Here is a 20,670-nt window from a genome sequence, read left to right on the forward strand (position 1 = left end):
TAAAATGTTATCTGCAAAAAACAATGCAATGGATTGCATTTCCAGTATTATCTGAATGTTTGATTGCAGCAATTCTTTTCTTATCTTTAACAATGACAAAAAAAAAACCCATGCACACATTCATGGGGAAAAATTTGCATTCAAATTAACAGTGAGATTATGCTTGGTAAGCACAATAATGTCAATCTACTCCTTTACAGATAACGGCAGGCCTCTCATTATCGAGATATATGCTCAGGGGCAACCATTCTTTTACAAAGTCATCTAAGGTTCTTTGCAATACCTTGGATATCCTCTCATATTGACTAATTGATTGTAATTTATATATCATATATAATATTTATATATCATATCACACTGACAATTATTTTAATGCCAAGAAATTTCTCAACTTCCATTTGAACAGAAGACCAGAATGCTGTAATTGATAGGTGTGACCACATTAAAGGAAAATAACAGCCAACATGTTTTTTGGCACTTTGGACGCTTTGCGCAGAATGATTTATCACATTTATATATCTATTACAGCCACTCTTGTGTTTTATAAAGCTTCAATGAATAGGTTCAATTGTTTAAAACAGATAGCTTCTTATCTGTTTTTCTTTCATTGTAGCTGTGGATACTGAGGTTATTGATTGATAAACTATTGCAACATCTGCCTTAAGGCTTTGGGTGTCATAATAATCCTGTTCTCGTAATGATTGTGATGATTTAAGAATTAAAAGATAATATTATGTAATGTTCATACTGTGGTTATATTCTGGGATAGTGATAAATTGCTCTGCAGATGACATTTGCACTATGTTTTACATTCCTTTTTACACAAAGGCACTGATGACAGGCTGTGATATACTGAGGTTACAACAAAACTCAGGCGTTTGCCAACAAGTCGACCAAAAACAATGTTCTGTTTTATTACCTAGAGATTTTATTGACTTTTGCAGTTGGAACAGTTTGTATTCAATAACAGTGCAAACAGATATGGTTGATTTGTCAACCACAGTGATGGTAAAGAGGAAACATGACTGACCTCAGCAGACATCTCTAATGTCAACTTTTCCGCAACATAGAGATAAATGTGTAGTGATACTGCAGCAAGTGCTTGTTTACAGAATAGCAAAACTACAGTGTGTGTGTGTGTGTGTCTTGTTGCTCAGAGACATACATCGGCATAAATATGTGAGGGTTATTTGACCTTGACGCTGCCCTTACTGCATGAGGCTCACAATTATCTTGATATTTTTAAGCTGTCTGAAGTCTAATGAGTCTTAGAAAGAGCTGAAATATCAACGTGAAGATGTTTTTATTAAAAATAGATATTTCACAATGTGATAATTCTGGAAAGTTTAACTTTCTTGATCTAGCAGTTTCCCTTGTGTTATGCATTTGCACAGGCGATGATGTGTTATCCTGACATGCCTACAAGAACCACAGCAGACTGTGGTTTTACTGGTCAGCTTCCAAGAATGAACAAGGGCATCTGTAGGGATCTGACTCAACAGCTAAGTTATCCCACATAAGTAAAAGTGTATGTATGATTTCTATATTCTTTTTTTTTAGTAAGAATAATTGACGTCAACATTATGGAAGATTTAAAATGCCTCAATGTAAACAAATCAAACAAAAAAAAAAGTGGAATAAATTACACATCGCTATATGTATCCCCTTTTTTATGCATTTACTGTGCCATAATCGAATAAAAAACATGTTAAAAGGACATTTTCTGTCATGGCTGCCATCTGCAGGGGTCAGCGGTGATAAGCTCCTCCCATCGGACAGTTGATTGTTTTTCATTTTTGTATGGATAGTGCGTTTCCATCTCAAAAAAGAAAAAACTTCCTTTTCACGTCCTCATGAAAACTAATTACAGTTTTACAGTTTACTGATTACATTTTCTATTGGTTATCTTGCCCTCTACTGGACAACACCGAAATTTATTTGACTTTAATGTGACATAGAATATTCATGTCATAATGAAAAACAAATTCAATTATTGAAGACAGAAAGTTAAATAATTATCCTTTCAGGTCCAGGTATCATCGGATAATTCATAATTCATTTGTAATTCAAAAACCAAAAAACGGTAAATCTTTTTGTTTCAAAACAAAAAACAAAAAAAAAACTTTTTTGGTGTCAGAATCAAATAACGAAAAACCAATCAAACCCGGCCCGTTTTTGGTTTTTGAAAACCAAAAACTGAAGTCACATGGGTTTTTCCTTTTTTCATTTTAAACCAAAAACGAAAAACGTGATCTATTCCTTTTTTGTTTCCCAACGAAAATCCAGAAAACCAAATTCAAAAGACTGTGTGACTTTGGTTTAGAAATCAAGTATTTTTGTCAGTATGTACAATAGCGGAAGCGACTACATTAGCCTACCCATGATCCTCAGCGACCGTTGCTATGGTGAAGACGCCAGTGACAGCCATGCGTGTGTGTAAACGGGATGAAAACAGGGTTATAAAACTGAACTTTACATTTCACATCCCTCATTTAAGCCCTACACTTTCACTTTCCTAATTTTGATCAATTCTCTTGTCACCTTCATATATTTCATACACTTCGTTTCTTTGTCCATAGCACACATTATTTTGTTTACAGTTCAATGTACAGTAAAGTACTTTGATCCCGATCATAACCAATAATCTGCAGTACTACATAATGTTATACTGACTATATGTTAAGGCTGTCGTTGGCGTCTTCACCATAGCAACGGTCGCTGAGGATCATGGGTAGGCTAATGTAGCCGCTTCCGCTATCGTACAAAACTGACAAAAATACTTGATTTCTAAACCAAAATTGCACGGTCTTTTGAATTTGGTTTTCTGGATTTTCGTTGGGAAACAAAAAAGGTTTGTTTGTTCGTTTTCATTATGCCAGTAAAACCATACATAAAAAGAAATACATATACACATTGATTTGTTTTAATGTAGGCATTTTAAATCTTCCATACCACATGGAAACTGACTGAAAATGTTATGCTGAGTTCAAAAAGTTGTAGCCATAAAACTAAAACAGATTTAGTATTTCCAATGAATTTTTAACCTTGAACACATGAAATGTATGCAATATTTTTCTGCCTGTTCAGTCCATGACAATTATGGGAACCAGAACCACAAGAATGTGATACGCTCCCACCCCCTCCTTACCCATTATAAGGCTGGTAGATGTCGGGGAAGCTGTTGTTAATTTTGACATCTGATCCTGGCCAGAAGAAAGTCCCTGATTTCAGCCCCTGGTACTTTGCTGTATGCCAAATCTACAGACAAAAACAAGGGATCATCTTCACTAAAATATGGGTAAGCACGGATGCATACAAATGAAATATTCAACAACAGTCAACAGTCAAATGAAATTATTCTCTATGTCCTCTGACATTTCTCTCGAATTGAGTCTGACATGTTTGGTATCTGATCAAGCTGTGATTCACAAGCAAGTCACAAGCTGTGCACAGAAATTCAGTATATTTCAGATGCATCAGCTGCTCTGTATCTGCTTGTTTCACTGAATGATTGAAGCTTGCATCATGTAAAATATTCAAAACCAAAACGTCATACTTTCTATCAGTGCTACAGACAATGAAATGCATTGTGCAATTTCAGCGTGGCATATTTAGTATCACTGAAATATGAACCAACAATGAACTGATCAATTCATAAGTATTGTGTGTGTATCCAAAGCCTGATATATCTCATTTCTCTGTGCTGTAGATCTACTACAGTGTAAATTTCTTCAGTACAAAATAAAGAGGTTGTGAGATGTAGCACAACAAGCTAGCAAAGCAAATATAGAAAATCACCAGACGTATCCTTTAACGAATGAATCAAACCTGCTGAGACTTACAGGCTGTCCAAGGTACCAGGCAGGATTGTCTTTCTCTGAATTGGACAGACTGAAGGTGGCGTCAAATACTGGGTCGTACATAGTGTTGTCAATCAAACCATTAGACTCTGGGTATAGACCCTGAGAGGAGAGAAGTGGAGAGGAGAGGAGAGGAGAGGAGAGGAATATGGGAGACAATTATGTTCGACATGAGTCATCACTGATTTGTTTGTAGTAAAGTAAAGTCACAATGACCCTTTTGAATGAGTCACAGTTGGAATATCCAGCAAGCCTGTCGGGGTAAATAATTTTATGGTTGTTGTTCCCTCGACTGACTGTGAATGAATTTCTGGACAGGTCTTGTCACATCTTTACAATGCATCAAAGAAAAAACAAGAGTAAAGTCTACAACTCTCTGAGGTTTAATTAGATACAGACATAAAACAAAGTACTGGACAAAGGGAGGTTTTGCCCTGATCGAGGTGCTCTAAGTATTACATTTCATCCTGCCACGTGTGCATGGCTCAGTGTGCAGCTTTGTGTAATGGCTTTGTATCTTTACCGTAACAATGGTGTAGTGATTGGGGAAAGTCTTGCTAGGAAATGCTGCCTGCATGTACTCAGCCGAGGTTCCGCACCTCTCTGTTAACGAAAAGAGGAAGACAACAGCTATTAGCCTCTATGTAAGAATGTAAGAGAGAGTGGTGGTGTTTTGCTGGGAAAAGCCATCTGGATAGATGAGGGCATGTGCGTCATTGTCTAAACACACACACATGAATTTGCAAACATATTTGTTATGTAGGTGATGAACCATTTGTAATCATTATTTCGGTATTGGGAAAATCCAGTGGGAAATCACACTAACAGGATTTGAGAGATTCCTGACCAATAAACAATGGCAGTTCAAAGCCATCCAGTTATTACAAAGGCATTACAAAGGTTGCTGTTTGACAGCTGGCGTTTTGCTCTCTCATCCAAGAGGCTTTGGTTGGTCAAAATGATTCATCAGTGGTGAAATATCATATATCATATATTCACTGTGATGGATTACCTGCCAGGCTAATTTAATCCCTCAACTTGTAATAACACTGTAATAACCTTAAACCAACAGCTGCCTGGAAGAAACGTTCCATGGAAATTATTGATAGTATTGCAAAATATATTGTAGATAATTATAGAGGGCTTGAATATTATAACACTAACAGGCTTGTTAGTGTTGAAGACTGATTGGTTTGTCATTACCCTAAAGGTTTTCATTAAAACTGCTTCTTACAAAAAAGAGTTAATTATACACAAACATTCACCCAGTGATGTAGATCAAAAAATAAGTGTTCTTAAGGGCTGCCTAATTACTTTAATCTGATTCAGCAGGGTATTTTGGGAAAGAAGATATGATCGCTTTAAAACCAGCTGTTATTCCAACAAACATTATTCTATGAGTATAAGAGCAACTAGCGTGTTGAATTTTCTATAAGATATCTCTTTTGCTATCTGTACATCATCAGCATTAATAGAGAAATGAGGTTGACACTGTTAGTATGACGTTTATCTGACCCTATGTACTTTACTGATTTTGGGTGGTGGACATGTGACATAAACATTTCAAAGTCTGCATGTCACCTTATGCAATATGGTATAGCCCTTCTGGGGGGTCTTTTAGATACAAACAATGGGTCCATGGTCAAGATTGGAGCGGTTCCAGATGTGGTATGTTGTGATACATAATATGTTGTAAGGTATCTGTCAATCACTTGATGGATGGCTCCCAACTGAATTAGTGCCCATGAAGAACCTATGTTATTCATGTAATAAGATACAGATGTGTAACCCTATATAAGTTGTGCACCGACAGTGGTACGGTGCCCAGACCATCTTTGTAAATGGAATGGACCCGATGGCCATCGTCCAATAAACGTCTTCAAAATAAGAACTTCGCCAGCTCTTCCTTTGAACGATATCATCACACATCCTTCCTTTCAGACACTAACTGAGTTTGTCCAGAACAGGGATAAGCTTGCTCCATGTCCGCAGGTACTCAGCCCTCAATCCATCCAAAGAGACGAGGAGCAGAGGCTGCCGCTCAAAGCTAAGAGGGGAACAGAAGACACAGATACATGCAGGTACTGGATTAACAAAACAAACCACAAGAAAAAAAAAAAAAAGTTTAAAGGCCCCCTCCAGGCATGATTTAAGATATTAATTATCTACTAGGGATGTGCAGAGAGTCCAGTATTTGTATTTGTATCTGTATTTGTTGAGGCAGCAAAATTATTTGTATTCGAATAAAAGTGGAAAGAGGCTTAAAAATCCTGTTTTTATTTTTATTACGCTTTTAATTTTAGAAAATTAAAGTGTTACAATCAGTGTTCATGAATAAACTACCTCACTCAAGGAGGTCCCTACACCGGGTCTCGAAGTGGAGTCTCCCAGATCATAAACGACGCTAATTACTGAAATAAACTTTGCTCATTGCTTCATTACAGACAGACCTCTACCTATTTATACACCCATAACACAGACAGCACAGCGTAAAACATTTAGGGAAGAACTTCAAAGGGGATTATTGCTTTGCACTTTTCATTTATTGCTTATTTTTTACAACCTAACTTTGTGGAAAGGAGAAGGGGAACAACAGGTTATGGAGAGTACCTTGGGAGCACTTTGCGTGTATCAGTAACTCAGCTTTATCTCTGGGGAACACCCCCACTGCGGGAGAAATGTCCAAATTAGGAAATATGTGACATGCAATAGGTGGATGCGACTCCCCTTATCGAAACCTGCTGATAGACGTAACAGCGGAGCAGAGGAGAGACAGTGTGATAGAGATAATGATGTAATTGACCTGCAAACTGGTATTTGACTTTTTTTTTCTTCCCAAACACAAATCAGTTTTAAAATATTTGTATGAAACAAATATTTGTTAAAAACCCACTATTTGTGCTTTGCCGAATAACATATTTGTATTATCTACATGTTCTCCCTCACTGAAAAACCCAGAATCTATGAATATGCTGCACCATGCACTGCACTCCTTCCCCCCATGGAAAAGTCCATTTGTTTCAAAACTAGTTGTGATATCGTAAAAGCATGGACATATGTCTACCTCTTAAACTCAGCTTTAAAACTCTGCACAAACTCTGCACATGCATGACTTATCACATTGTTAAGCGGAGGGGGACTTTGAAGATTATCTTCTGCTGCAAACTATTATAACTTTGTGACAAAAACAAGACTTTGTATTTTCCCCAGTTTGTCCTCTGAAGTATTAACCAACAGCTACATTTAGGTAACTAAATGTTAGGAATGACCCTCTGTCTTGTCAGCTCTGTACCAACTGTTGGATAGTTTTATAAAAACAAAACATGTATTAGAGGTGACAGGTTTTCCAGCAGACAACAACATTATAATTGATATAATAATATGTATTGCATTTCTAGTTTTTTGAGCTTTCAAATGAAGTTCTTACCCTGCTGGACATGTGGAGTTTGACAGGTCCTCACACTTATCCTCCACCCACTCTGTCTTTCCTACAGCAGGGTGGAGAAAATACAGTGGGCATTATATATCAGGATTTGTGAATAAACAGAACAAAGTAACATGTCTTTTTATTCATATTTCAAGCAGTATGGACGGTTTGGAAAGGATTTGGACAATTTCTCCTTCTCCAGTATAAACAAACTACTAATCAAATATGGTTTTCGACCAACAGCAGCCCTGGGAAACATCACTAAAAAGGTTGTTGCTGCTAGGATCACATCTGTTCGAATATTTTTTAAGTCCCGTCATAACTGTTATACCAAGAGCGATAAGTAGTAGAAAAATAGCAGAAATTAATCACGTTTTATCTATACTGATGATTAAAAAATGCCTTACTCAGTCCCGACTTGCAGATTATCAGCTTAGGAGTCGACAGTTTGTATAACAGAGACGAGACGGCAACGAACACGACTGAATAAGACTCGACAAGACCAAATGTCAGTCGATTTTCAGTCACTGTAGATTTAAGAAATTTTGAGCAAAATAAAAAGTCAAAAACATTTTCCAGCTCAACTAGTTCTATGTGCAACCTTGCTTTTGATCTCTCGTAATCTTATCTTCTCTGATGTTATTTAATATCTCCTCCTGTATTATTTTTTGATGTCCTTTCCAACTTCTGTTGTGATTAGGTGCCATATAGATAAAACTTGCTTGACTTGACTTTATTGACTCCTCTCACTCTTACCGCGGCAGACATGTTGGTAGTTAGTGCAGCAGTCTCCTGCAGACAGACAGTCATCGGAGCAGTGACATCTGCTCTCCGTCAGCCTCTTCTCTCCACAGCGCAGCTTTGTGCACTCCCACTGCTGGGCTGAAGGATGGTATTATAAAGATGGATTCCTTTTCTGGATTTTATCAAAGATTTGTGAAAATATCTTATAGTAAATCCCCACTTTGAGTGGAATGGCCAACAGCCAACGCTTGCCTCTGAAATTTTCTAGCTATCATGGGGAAATTAAAGTCAAAAATTAAGTCAAAAACTATAACTCACTAGGTACGGTGCAGATGTCGTAGTAGTCAAAGCAGCAGCTTTTGCTGGCTTTGCAGTTGACGTCACATCTGCATCCAGGGATCTCCCCGTCGTAGGGCTCGTTGCAGCGATTCCTGCAGGATGTTTGAGGAACGACTAAAACAGAAAAACAAGACCTATTTAACATTTTTTTGGGGGCAGCTTCCCTATAAATCCACACGAGATATTTGCAGATAGAAATTATTTCAACTTTATGACCAACATCATCAAAATGTTTGCAAAATATTTATAGTTTATTGTTAATTGAATTTGAAGCTCAGATTATATCTTGAAATACTGTGTTATGACTTTATTCTTAATGTAATGACGTTTCACTTGAGATGATGACTTTACTCTGGTAATGTTATGACTTAGACGTATTAAAATAGTTTTAATATAAATGTAAGCTTCTCAAAACATTTCAGACTTTATCTTGAAATATTAACTTTGTTCTCAAAAGTACTTAAAATGACTACTTTATTCTTGCAATTCAATGAGTTCTTTTCACACTTCATTTTCAGAATAGTATGAGCCCCTCTATTCTCGCAATCGCTGACCTTTATTGACAGTTTCCCTTATACTGCACTGTATAGTACGTTAGTATCGGCTTTACAGTAACTCTGTTTAGTTCTGACAAGTCAGCATCATGACTTGATGACTCGCAATTTTGTGCCTCTTGAGATCTTCTGTCATTCCACCACTGTGGGGAATGAAAAGCTTTACATCACACGATTCCCAGCAACATGAGCCATGCTGATCTGTCACATTGAAACTCTCATGTGACGCAACATATGGTTTCCTTGTGACATTGAGGTGTGACTCACCAGTGTAAATGTCTGCAACAGAACTGAAATAGCCTTACTTAAGATGACAAAGCATTTCCATTAATCTTTGACTTACAACAAGTCAGGATGACTCATAAAACGGTATTGGTATCACAGGTAAATACATCTTCAAGAAATGTTAGTATCACATGACACAGGTTGTAATGAAGCCCGTACAGGCCCGGAGCTTCTAACACAGTGTGACTATCACTGCCATCACACATGTAAAACACCCTTCACATCAACCTGTGTGGATAACTGAGATTGCTGTAACAGGAAATAAAATCATGTATCACTACTCACCAAAAACACTGCTGTACTGTCAAAATATCCTGAACTTTGAATTAAAAAGCAAAATGTGTTTTGTCTCACAGACCAGTTAACTATGCTGTAATAAAAGCTGTATGTCAGTGTAAATCCCAGAATGCTAAGTAGGAGTAATTTTTGGCAGACCAGAGGCGTACATAATTATAATGACCTCAGTTTCAGTTTTATAAACTGACAAATAGCGAGCAGCTGTTAATATAGATGTTTATATGGATAACGGTAAGTACAGCAGCGCAGTTGGCAGAAAATGCAGAAATCTCTTGATAGAAATCTCCATAGTCTTTGAAGTAACAGCAAGCATCTTGGTTTAATCATCAAAATGATGTACAAACTGCCAGTGATACATAAGTTATACAAAGTTAGAACATGCCATTTATTGAGTGCCTTCACAGTTATGTCACGGCGTCAAGAGAGAACCCTGCTGCATTTGTTTAGGAATGATCTTTTTAACTTTGACCAAATTCCCTCAGCATGAAACTCATTTCTGACTCACCGCATAAAACTGATGAGTCGCTAGTCGAGTCATCAGAATTAAGATGTCTTGAGTTTGACAATTTTGGCAAAAAGACCCCATTCACAGGACAATGAAAGTGATTGGGTTTATTGTCAGAATTTTGTGGAATATGAGCAAGGGTTTAGCAAGGAAATTACCCATGGGAAGCTCCCTTTTCCACTCAATGAATAAGTGTGTGAGCATGCACAGACATGTGCAGATCAGTGGCTATACATGTGAGTGTGTTTGTGACAGCACCTTCGTTTCGACATCTCTGCAAATCCAATCCAAGACCGAGTCCCAGACCGAGGATCAGTGTCACAATCGATGCAGCCAAGACGCCTATCTGTATAACACAAACACACACACGGACATCAAAATAGATTTCTTTAAAGTGTGCTAACACAAGTGTAATGTAAAGCTGCCACCAAATCTATCCTTTAGAAGGAGAAACCAGTGTAATAACCAAAAAGACAAACACATAGTTCTCTGATTTTTTGAATGGCAGCCAAGTTAGTTACAACAAGAACAGCACAGGGTTTGCCACCAGCAACATTTTCACTCATATAACACACCAATTTGTCCAACTGCAGTGCACAGCTGCTGTTGATATTCATATTCCTGTTCAATTACAGCATGTCACCACTACAGTTTACTGTTTCTATGTCAATCTTACAACCCATAAATAATACTTCTTTCAAAGCTGTTACAGTAGGACTTTTGTATTTATGTGTAAAAATAAAACTGCTCTGAGTCAATATTTTACAAGTTTCTGGGGTACAGAGACTGCAGATGTGCAGGGCAAGAATGGTTCTGCAATGGAAACTGCTTACTATGGTTGGGGAATATAAGGATATACGGTCAGACAATATATATTTGATACCATATTTGTTCACTGTCAGAGATTTTGTCATCACAAATCCTTATTTCTAATGCATTAAGCCTTAGAGACCCATCATAGACCAATTTTTGTCTTTTTTGGGGGGGGTGGGGGGGTCTTCTTTAGGGGGAGATAGCAGGTTAACAGTGTATGCCATATAGAAGTGGTATACAGACATGGCCGAAGTTATTGGTACCCTTGCATTTTATTAAAATAATACACCATTGACCCTGAACAGTGTTGAAATTAAAAGATATTTTACTATCGGTGAATGTCTATTTATGTTTGGTTTGCAGTGGAACAAAACAAAAATGTTGTGAAAATAACTGAATTCATGCTTATTCTACAAAGACATTCTGAAATAGCATGGACAAAATTATTGGTACCCTTTAAAAGTTGTAAGAAATAATTGATTTGTAATGATACTTTAAGCGGACTGTTGTGTTTTAATTAGTATCACAGGTGTTTTCAATCTTATAATCACTCCTACAGCCAGTTTCAAAACAGAAAATTACTCACTCTGCTGTTTTGTGCCACTGTGTGAATCACAGTGAACATGGAAAACAGAAGGAAAACTAGAGAGTGGTCTGAAGAGATTAGAAAAAGGTAACAGCCAAGCATGGTCAACCTAAAGGTTACAAGACCATCTCCAAAGAGCTTGATGTTCCTGTGACCACTGTTGCCAATGTTAATAAGAAGTTTAAGGCCCATGGAACTGTAGCCAACATTGCTCGAATGGGTGAGGAAGAACCAAGGAAAACTTCAATACAGATCCAAGCTGATCTTCAAGTTCAAGGTACAATAGTTTCAAGTCACACCATCCTATGCTGTCTGAATGAAAATGGGCTCCATGGTAGACCCAGGATGACCCCACTTCTAAGAGGAAGACATAAAAAAGCCAGACTGGACTGGACTGGCCAAGATGCATGTTGACAAGCCACATTCCTTCTGAACGAATGTGCTTAGGACAGATGAAACAAATTAGAGCTTTTTAGTAAAACCCTATGTTTACAGAGGAGAAAAGTAAGCTTATTGTAAAACATGAAGGAGGCCCAGTGATGTTTTGGGGTTGCTTTGCTGCTTCAGGCACTGGGTGCCTTGAATCTGTGCAAGGCACAATGAAATCAGAAGACTATCATGGTATTTTGGAGCGAAACATAAAGCCCGGTGTCAGAAAGCTGTATCTTAGTTGCAGGTCATGGGTCTTCCAGCAGGATAATGACTCCAAACATACAACAAAAAGCACCCAAGAGTGGATGAGAAGAAAACATTGGACCGTTCTGAAGTGGCCTGCTATGAGTCCTGATCTGAATCTCATTGAACATCTGTGGAAAGAGCTGAAACTTGCAGTTGGGAGACAGCGCCCATCAAACCTGTGAGAAGTTCAAGATGAATGCCCACTAACTCCCAGTGGAGAAGTGTAGAAACCTTATTCAGAGTGACAGAAAGCGCTTGACTGCACTTATTGCCTCCAAAGGCTGTGCTACAAAATATTAAGTTAAGGGTACCAATATTTTTGGCCATTTTCATTTGTTTTATTGTATTAAATAATATGTTAACTTGTAAATCAAAATCAAAAGTTTCAGTTATATTCAATGTGAAATGAAGAATGATGGATACCATATACTTCTGTCAGTTTCAACTTACTACGGAAAAAATGTAGGTTTTTTTTGTTTGTTTTTTTTTTAAAAAAAAGGTGGAAGGGCACCAATATTTTGGGTCATCTGGAAGCTGGGAACCTGAAGATTAACTTGAGATGCAGTCTATCCAAATTTTGAAAGTTTAGTTTAGATTTAGTTTCATAAATTGTTGCAGCAATTTTTGGGTGGATACCATTTGTTACACAGATTTGGTGCAAAATTTAGCCATTTTTGACCACTCGAGAATTGATAAAAATGGTCAAAAATCAATTCAAAATACCAAATTAAGACACCAAGAGGTGTGGAACACCATAGAAAAATTCATCATTCATTTGGTATCAAAAACATTAGGAGATTTCTGTTTAGAATCGCAGTTTACGGCAATTGGATGGTGAGAAACTCTGTTCTGGAAATTGCTCAGAAACCCCCTTATTGTCAATATACCTAGGAACGCCATACATCCTCTGAATCCTCTAGGTCTCCAGTTCATGGTTGTCAAGTTTCATGAGGCTGTGATTATCATAGAGGTCACAATAGGTCATTTTATAAAGTGAGGTCAAGTTTCAAAAATTGGTCTCACTACAAAGAAATGGCTACTGTGGGGACTAACATCATTACACATGAATAGAACTGAATCCACAAGAGTACCAGCTCAGAACCAATGCAAGATTGTTTAGGGACCCCAGTATGCAGCAATATTCAGGTGAAAATAACACATTTATACTGCATGCAAAAAACTGCATGGGATTAGTATCTGTAAAGGGGAGACTCATTGGTAACCATAGAACACATTTTCATTCAGATATCTTGAGGCAAGAAGTCAAGGGATCCCTTTGAAAATGACCCTGCCAGTTTTTCCCTCACCAAAATGTAGCCTAACTTTGGAGCATTATTTAGCCCCCTTATTGACAAGCTAGCATGACATGGTTGGTATCAATGGATGCCTTGGATCATCTAGTTTTATATGATACCAGTATCTTCACTCTAGCTTAGAGTGAAGAGAGGCAGTGATGTCAGCCGAGGGCGCAGACGCCTCCACGGTTCTCTAAGGGCAATGTTCTTTGATATGTTTGTTCTTGTCAAATATTTAATTTGCTGGATGAGCCAAAAACAGATCGATCAACAGTTTCCCAATAGATTTTCCGTAAAACTTTGCAATAGCACAAATCTATATTTATACTGTATTGTTAGTAAGGAACTTACAATGTCCTTGATGACTTATTAGAGATAATTCTCACAACTGCAAAAACATCAATAATTTTAGCCACTACGTATGCCAAATGACAAGTTACTTTTCCTCTGGGAGTAATAAAGTGATATTATACTGAGTGGTGTAATTTATTAAAAGTCATTTTCATTACTATAAGATTGACAACAGTATGCATATTTAAAGGCATTCTTTACATTGGTGAACCTGTTCAAATTATACAAATGATAGTGTAGATTCAATCTAAACAATGGTCCATTGCACAAACTTTGCCAGGAATTTGGGTTCTTTTTGTGTGCAGCTCCGATAAGACACATTTTTGAAATATCTATTATCCATATTTAAGCCTTACTGGTCAATTAAAAACAATTACCTAACACTCATGAATGTCAATGAAATACCTAAATGTGTATGTACTTGCAGCAAATGTAATGTGCATCCTCTCTTTCCTCTTTACCATCAATTCAGAACCAATACCAATACTCACAATAATCTTCTTTTTCTGAGACTCCTTCACCCAACCCATGGCTCCCATGAATGTGGCGGTCACACACTCTCACAGCACACAGACGGAAAGACAGATGACAGACAGACAGAGAGGCAACCACATTCCTCTTCTTAAGGAAAAAGGGAGATATAGTGGTGACCTCTGGACCAGGTGTGAGTAGTAGATAAGTAACTGATTGTCAGAACAGTGAGATAACCTCACGTTTCTGTGTTTTCAGTCTGTCAAACCATACATGATGACCCTTTTGACACCTTTTACTGTGACTCACCTGATACAAGTTAGATGAAAAGGTAGCAAGGTGTGTGTATAATTATTAACTTAGACCTGGAACACACTACACACAGCACCCACCATATAGAGATTCAAACTACCAATGTGAGACAATATGATTGTTGTAAATAGCAGTAACACCTGATAACTTTGAAATATTTATTGGTTTATTTGACAAGTATTAAGATTAACTTTTGCAACTGTGGCCAATAATGATGATGAAATAGGGAGTATTAATGATGTTGAGATGTGATATATTGACTTGCTGCCAGTAACTGGGCATCTACAGTAAGAAAGTAAAAGGGATAGTACAGGTAATTTGAGTGTAACCTTGAGCTTGGAACTGTAACAAAGGGCCTCACTTGATAAACTCTTGATTATTTGAATAATGACAAATCAGGACCTTTGCTCTAAAAGGCTTCCTCTGTATTGCAATGAAGTGAAGGAGAACAATAGAGAGTACATGGCACCCTGCAAAGACATAGTGCCTGTCTTATGTTTGCTGTATGGGGTTTTCTGGCAGACATTGTGGTCCAGATCTGGACGAAAGCTGTTGGATGAAATGAAAGTGCGTTCTGCAGCTTACACATGTGGGTGTTTGTAGCATTGTGTTCAGAGTTCAGAGATAGTAGAGCTGATGTAAACTGAGCTAACGCCATGATGATATGAATAATAAGAATTTAAATATGTTTTGCACAGGTAACCCCTATGAATAAATATGTTGTACCAGTTTGGACGCACAGCTTCATTCTGAACCTGTAACACACTCAAACTAACTGGCGAAAATTTAGCATTAACTAATCCCTGTTGCTTTATTTAGCAATGAGCTATCAGTTTGCTGTTAGTAACTCATACACATCTGCCTTTTTGTCTCACAGTAATGTTACAAGGTTTTTTCATGTGCAGCAGTTTACTCTCAGTTCACATCCATCAGTGTTATACAATCCACCAGATTACTATGGCTTCCTAAAAAATATTAAGTTCTTAAATGTTTGACTGTGATTTGACACTTACTGTTGATAACCAGTGATATAACTGAACAATACTTAAGTCCACAGCTTAATGAAGGATATTTTAGAATATATTTAATCATGAACAGTTACTAGCCTGTCTACATGAAATATGTAATATTTAAACTTTGGAACATCTTGTGTTATACTTTTGTCCATCAACAGCCTGCAGCCTGCAACGAGGGCCAGAGCTGCCATCACAGTGAAGCAGAAGCTGCAGGACATCCAGCAACCATTCCTTAGATGAATATCATGCTCTCAGTCTGCTCAGCATGGAGAGACAGCGTTATGGCGCCTGTGATGGTGTGTTGATGGAAGCATCAGCTTGTTCAGTATGTTCAGAAAGAAGCATCCAGGTGTTGGGCTGTGGCTGCTGGATATTTGTGTAATCCCTCACATGCTCCTTTTTTAAATAAAGTTTTACTCTACAATTCTAATGTGGTGTTTTTTCCTTCATATTATACACTACCTGTATTTACGTGTTGAATGTAGAATTTATGAGTACGGTTTTGTGTAAACATGACTGCAGAGAACCTGAACATAAAATATTTGCAACAGTTTATGGAAATTACCTAATGCTGTGTGTGTTACCAAGTCTACTGGCCTTGTATTACATTGGTTTTAATGTCGTTACTGGACATTATATTCGAACAATTAGATGTGTAATATATTGGGTTAACTTTTCACATTAATACTGAGAAAAAGAAGAGAGGAATCACTGCCAGGTCTGCTCAGGTAACAAGTATATTGATAAAATATAAATGTTTATGTACATGTGAATGCTCAAACTTTTGTCCATCTCTACATTTCTTTCAAAGACTGTGACAGAGTGCTGTGACTGTGACATTCACAGTGCAGGGTGGAAAAAGTATGCAAACCTTTGGATTTAATAACTTGTTGACCCTCCTTTGGCAGCAATAACCTGAACTAAACGTTTCCTGTAGGTCAGGAGGAATTTTGGACCATTCCTCTTTACAAAACTGTTTTGTTTATTCTTGGGATGTCTGGTGTGAATGCCACGCCTTCTCAATCAGGTGAGGTCAGGACTCTGACTGGGCCACTCCAGAGGGCGTATTTTCTTCTGTTTAAGCCATTCTGTTGATTAACTTTTACGCTTTGGGTTGTTGTGCTGTTGCATCACCCATCCTCTGTTTAGCTTCAGGTGGCAGATGGTCTTACGTTTTCCTGCAAAAATGTCTTGATATTTCGGGGAATTGGGAATTCATTTTTCCGTCAATGACAGCAAACCATGATGCTCCCTCCAACATATTTAACAGCTGGGATGAGGTTTTGATGTTGGTGTCCTGTGCCTTCTTTCCTCCACATATATCGTTGTGCGTTCTTTCCAAACAACTCAATTTCAGTTTCATCTGTCCACAGAATATTTTGCCAGTAGTGCTGTGGAACATTCAGGTGCTCTTTTGCAAACTTCAAATCAGGTGAGGTCAAGACTCTGACTGGGCCACTCCAGAGGGTGTATTTTCTTCTGTTTAAGCCATTCTGTTGATTTACTTTTACGCTTTGGGTTTTACATTCAGGTGCTCTTTTGCAAACTTCAAACGTGCAGCAATGTTTTTCTTTGACAGCAGTGGCTTCCTCCGTGGTGTCCTCCCATGAACTCCATTCTTGTTTAATGTTTTACTTATTGTAGATTTGTCAACAAAAACGTTAGCATGTGCCAGAGATTTATGTAAGTCTTTAGCTGACACTCTAGAATTCTTTTTCACCTCATTGAGCATTCTGTGCTGTGCTCTTGCGGTCATCTTTACAGGACGACCACACCTAGGGAGAGTAGCAACAGTGCTGAACTTTCTCCATTTGTAGACAATCTGTCTTACCGTAGACACATGAACATCAAGGCTTTTAGAGATACTTTTGTTACCTTTTCCAGCTTCATGTAAGTCAACAATTCTTGATTGTAGGTCTTCTGAGAGCTCTTTTGTGCGAGGCATGGTTCACATCAGGCAATGCTTCTTAAGAACAGCTAACTCAAAACTGGTGTGTGTTTTTATAGGGCACGGCAGCTTTAACGAATACCTGCAATCTCATCACATTGATTGGACTCCAGGTTGGCTGACTCCTGGCTCCAATTAGCTCTTGGAGAAGTCATTAGCCTAGGGGTTCACATGTTTTTGCCACCCTGCACTGTGAATGTTTACATGTTGTGTTCATTTTTTGTGCAGTATTAGTTTAAGCAGAATGTGTTATATATATATATATATATATATATGTACATATATATATTCTTTTGTTTTTATACATACCTGAAAATGCAGTGTACTTTCTGTGCTGCTGTATTGCCGTTTGTCTCTGCACCATGACACACTGATGATAGATTGGGCCATGCTGTGTGTTGTATTTTCATTAAAAGTCATTGGCGTGCTTAAAGACAATATTAAGCTATGCAGATTGATTTTATAAGTTTATAAGCAATAAGGGCTGGTGTGATACAATTTGTATTGGTGTAGTTATAATCTCATGAACCATATTTAATCACACTGTACGTATAGAGGCACGTTAGAAGAATTATAATCATACACTGGAGAAATTTGAGTGTGTTTGTATTACATGTCACTTTGCTTGGGTCTGCTAAAGTCTTCACCTTTCAAAAATACTCTCTGGAGGAGATCAAGAAATAAGGGTGTAAAATGACTAGAATAACTTATAAAAAAAAAATAAAAGGCCAGAAGACAACTTGGCAATAATGGTGTAAAATGATTCCCAATACTTATATAAAAAATTGGATATAATCAGGTAGAATTGAATATGCCAGTACATATCCTCAAACACCTCAAAACCTGTTTTGAAGAGTTTTGACCAACAACGAGTGACGGAGATAAAAGATACATAATAATTGGTCAAAAATTAGGGAGGGTGGATGATAAGGTGTGACCTAAGCCGACCCAAGGACATAAAAACAATGCCCCAAAGAAAAATCTTTGGAGCGATTTGGTACTTTGTAAAAGTGCTACTTGCTCTCCTTTCATGCCGGCATTAAAGAACACTTTGCTGCTTGGACCTCTGACTCCCTTTTTATTTTCAAGAGAGAGTTTTTTGCTCTGGTACCCATTTTTGCAACAATTTGATACAAAAGCTGTTACAACCAATGACCCACTTCACTGTCAGGAAGTTATTGGTACAGTAACTTTATTTATGTCTATGATGCCAAAGACACACAAAACATATGCAAGGTGCTTTTCATGCTGTAAAATTATTTTGAAATATGCTTGTGGTTGTTAAATGTCCTGTGTTCGTTCTTGCTGATCTCTTTCTCAAATTGTTGTCAGCTTTTCTTGATTTGTTTTAGATTTTGTGCAGGGCTGTCTTTGACCATTCTGGTTTTTAGGGGGTCTTTTCATAGGTGAATAACTCAATTATAGTTTAGCTCATTGAATTTTATCTTTACATGCATTTTATTGTCCATGTTAAAGTCTTAAGGCCCGGGGGAAGCTTGAAACAAGCTAGTTTGTATAAAGTGTCGTCCGACTTCATCTGAAGACAAAAGTGTGTTCTGAATGGCCACACTGGCCCTTTCGTGCCTCAAAAACACCATACAACTGCACTTCTCAAAGAATAAACACTATCATTTTGTACTTTCTTTCTTGTTCAGCTACACATGGCATACTGGAGTTAATTATTTGCAGACTTTGAAGTATAATAATTACAGTCCAGCTGTAACCATTATAGGGGAGAATTAGGGGAGATATTTGTCATGCCGAGTGAATTCATCATGTTACAAAAGTAATCAGTCTTGTATCTTAATTAATATAGATATGTTTCGGACTTTATTAAATGTTAATTTAAGTCAGTGTAAACTACAAACTCGGAATAATTGTGGATCTGAGCCTCCGTGTGAAAGAGTTTTGTCAAAATGGAAGTTGTGGGGTAAAATGTGCCAGTGATGTTGGGGCAAGTTGAGTCAACGGCTCAATTTACCCCCAAAAGTTTAAATAGGCTACATATGTACAGAGTAACCTGTGTATTTAAGTATTATTATTCTAAAATTTTAGAGTCCAGAGACACTGTTTATGTTTATGTTTGATCACTGTTACAAGTGTTGGAATACTGATAACTAAATACCTAATTGCTGACTAATGTTAAGTTGAAACCACACACAAACATGCTGTACATACAGACGGGTGACAAATTGAAGGAAAAAAACATAAAGTTTCTTAGTAAGGTGTTGGGCCACCACCTGCTGCCAGAACACCTTCAATACACTTTGGCATTGATTCTAGTCTCTGAACTCCTCTGGAGGGATGAACACCATTCTTCAAAAAGATATTCCCTCATTTGGTGTTTTGATGATGGTGGTGGAAAACACTGTCTAACACGCCGGTCCAAAATCTCTCATAGGTGTTCAGCTGGGTTGAGATCTGGTGACTGTGAAGGTCATAGCATATGATTCACATCATTTTTATACTCATTCTTACATTCATTGACCCCTCATGTCCTGTGAATTGGGGCATTGGACCAGTTTTTCCTTTAATTTGTCACCTGTCTGTATACACAAAAGCACACATTCTTTCTGTAGCTAACACACAAAGATCACACTTTAATCTTTACTGAAAATGTTGAGGTAACATGTTGAACAACAGGACACAAACATGTAATTTTACTTAACAGAGTGAGTTTTTGCTTTTGTTAAATTGATGGCATTAATGAGGTTCAAAATTATCTCAGAATTGTTTGATTTTGTGTCATTTTTATACCAGATTTTATCGGTGGCACAATTTATGCCTAGAGTGATCGATTTACCCCATCCCCATGCTCATTTTACCCCTACCTAGGGGCAAGTTGTGCCATCGGACTAACTTTTTTTGATGGGTCATTGTTCTAAAACCATAATAATTAGATAACTTGTTTTAATTTCCATTGGTACACAACAACCTGAGGTATATACAGTAACTATTATTTGAAACAAATACATGTTTATTTTGCAGTAAAATCATCAAATGTAAAAAAGTGGCTCATGTTACCCCATTCTCCCCTACAAGCTCATATGAGGTCTGGCTTTTAGTCACTCTTGGTGACTGGGTACAGTTCCTTAAAAAGAGGCCATATTTGATTAAATTTACTACTGTTTAAAGTGCTTTACCTAGAAATAATATTCCCACTGCACTCCAAACTGAACATCTTTTTCA

The 20,670-nt window shown here is 37.5% G+C and overlaps 1 protein-coding gene across 2 annotated transcripts in view; it reads right to left on the reverse strand.

Moving 5' to 3' along the window:
- LOC137198198 (venom phosphodiesterase 1) overlaps positions 1-17,484 on the reverse strand; it is a 43,544-nt gene extending 26,060 nt beyond the window's left edge. The window contains exons 1-9 of one of the 2 annotated variants that reach the window (XM_067611865.1): positions 17,409-17,484; positions 10,270-10,357; positions 8,350-8,484; positions 8,044-8,169; positions 7,288-7,348; positions 5,810-5,907; positions 4,384-4,463; positions 3,843-3,962; positions 3,149-3,258 (exon numbers count right to left, since the gene is read on the reverse strand). In XM_067611865.1, the coding sequence (XP_067467966.1) occupies positions 3,149-3,258; positions 3,843-3,962; positions 4,384-4,463; positions 5,810-5,907; positions 7,288-7,348; positions 8,044-8,169; positions 8,350-8,484; positions 10,270-10,357; positions 17,409-17,423 (833 nt within the window). In that variant the 5' untranslated portion in view covers positions 17,424-17,484. Of the gene's footprint in view, positions 1-3,148; positions 3,259-3,842; positions 3,963-4,383; positions 4,464-5,809; positions 5,908-7,287; positions 7,349-8,043; positions 8,170-8,349; positions 8,485-10,269; positions 10,358-14,225; positions 14,371-17,408 lie in introns of those variants that run through there. The other variant, XM_067611864.1, reaches the window with a different exon arrangement.
- Positions 17,485-20,670: the final 3,186 nt, after the last annotated feature.

Source organism: Thunnus thynnus, chromosome 15, assembly GCF_963924715.1.
Source record: "Thunnus thynnus chromosome 15, fThuThy2.1, whole genome shotgun sequence".
NCBI lineage: Eukaryota > Metazoa > Chordata > Actinopteri > Scombriformes > Scombridae > Thunnus > Thunnus thynnus.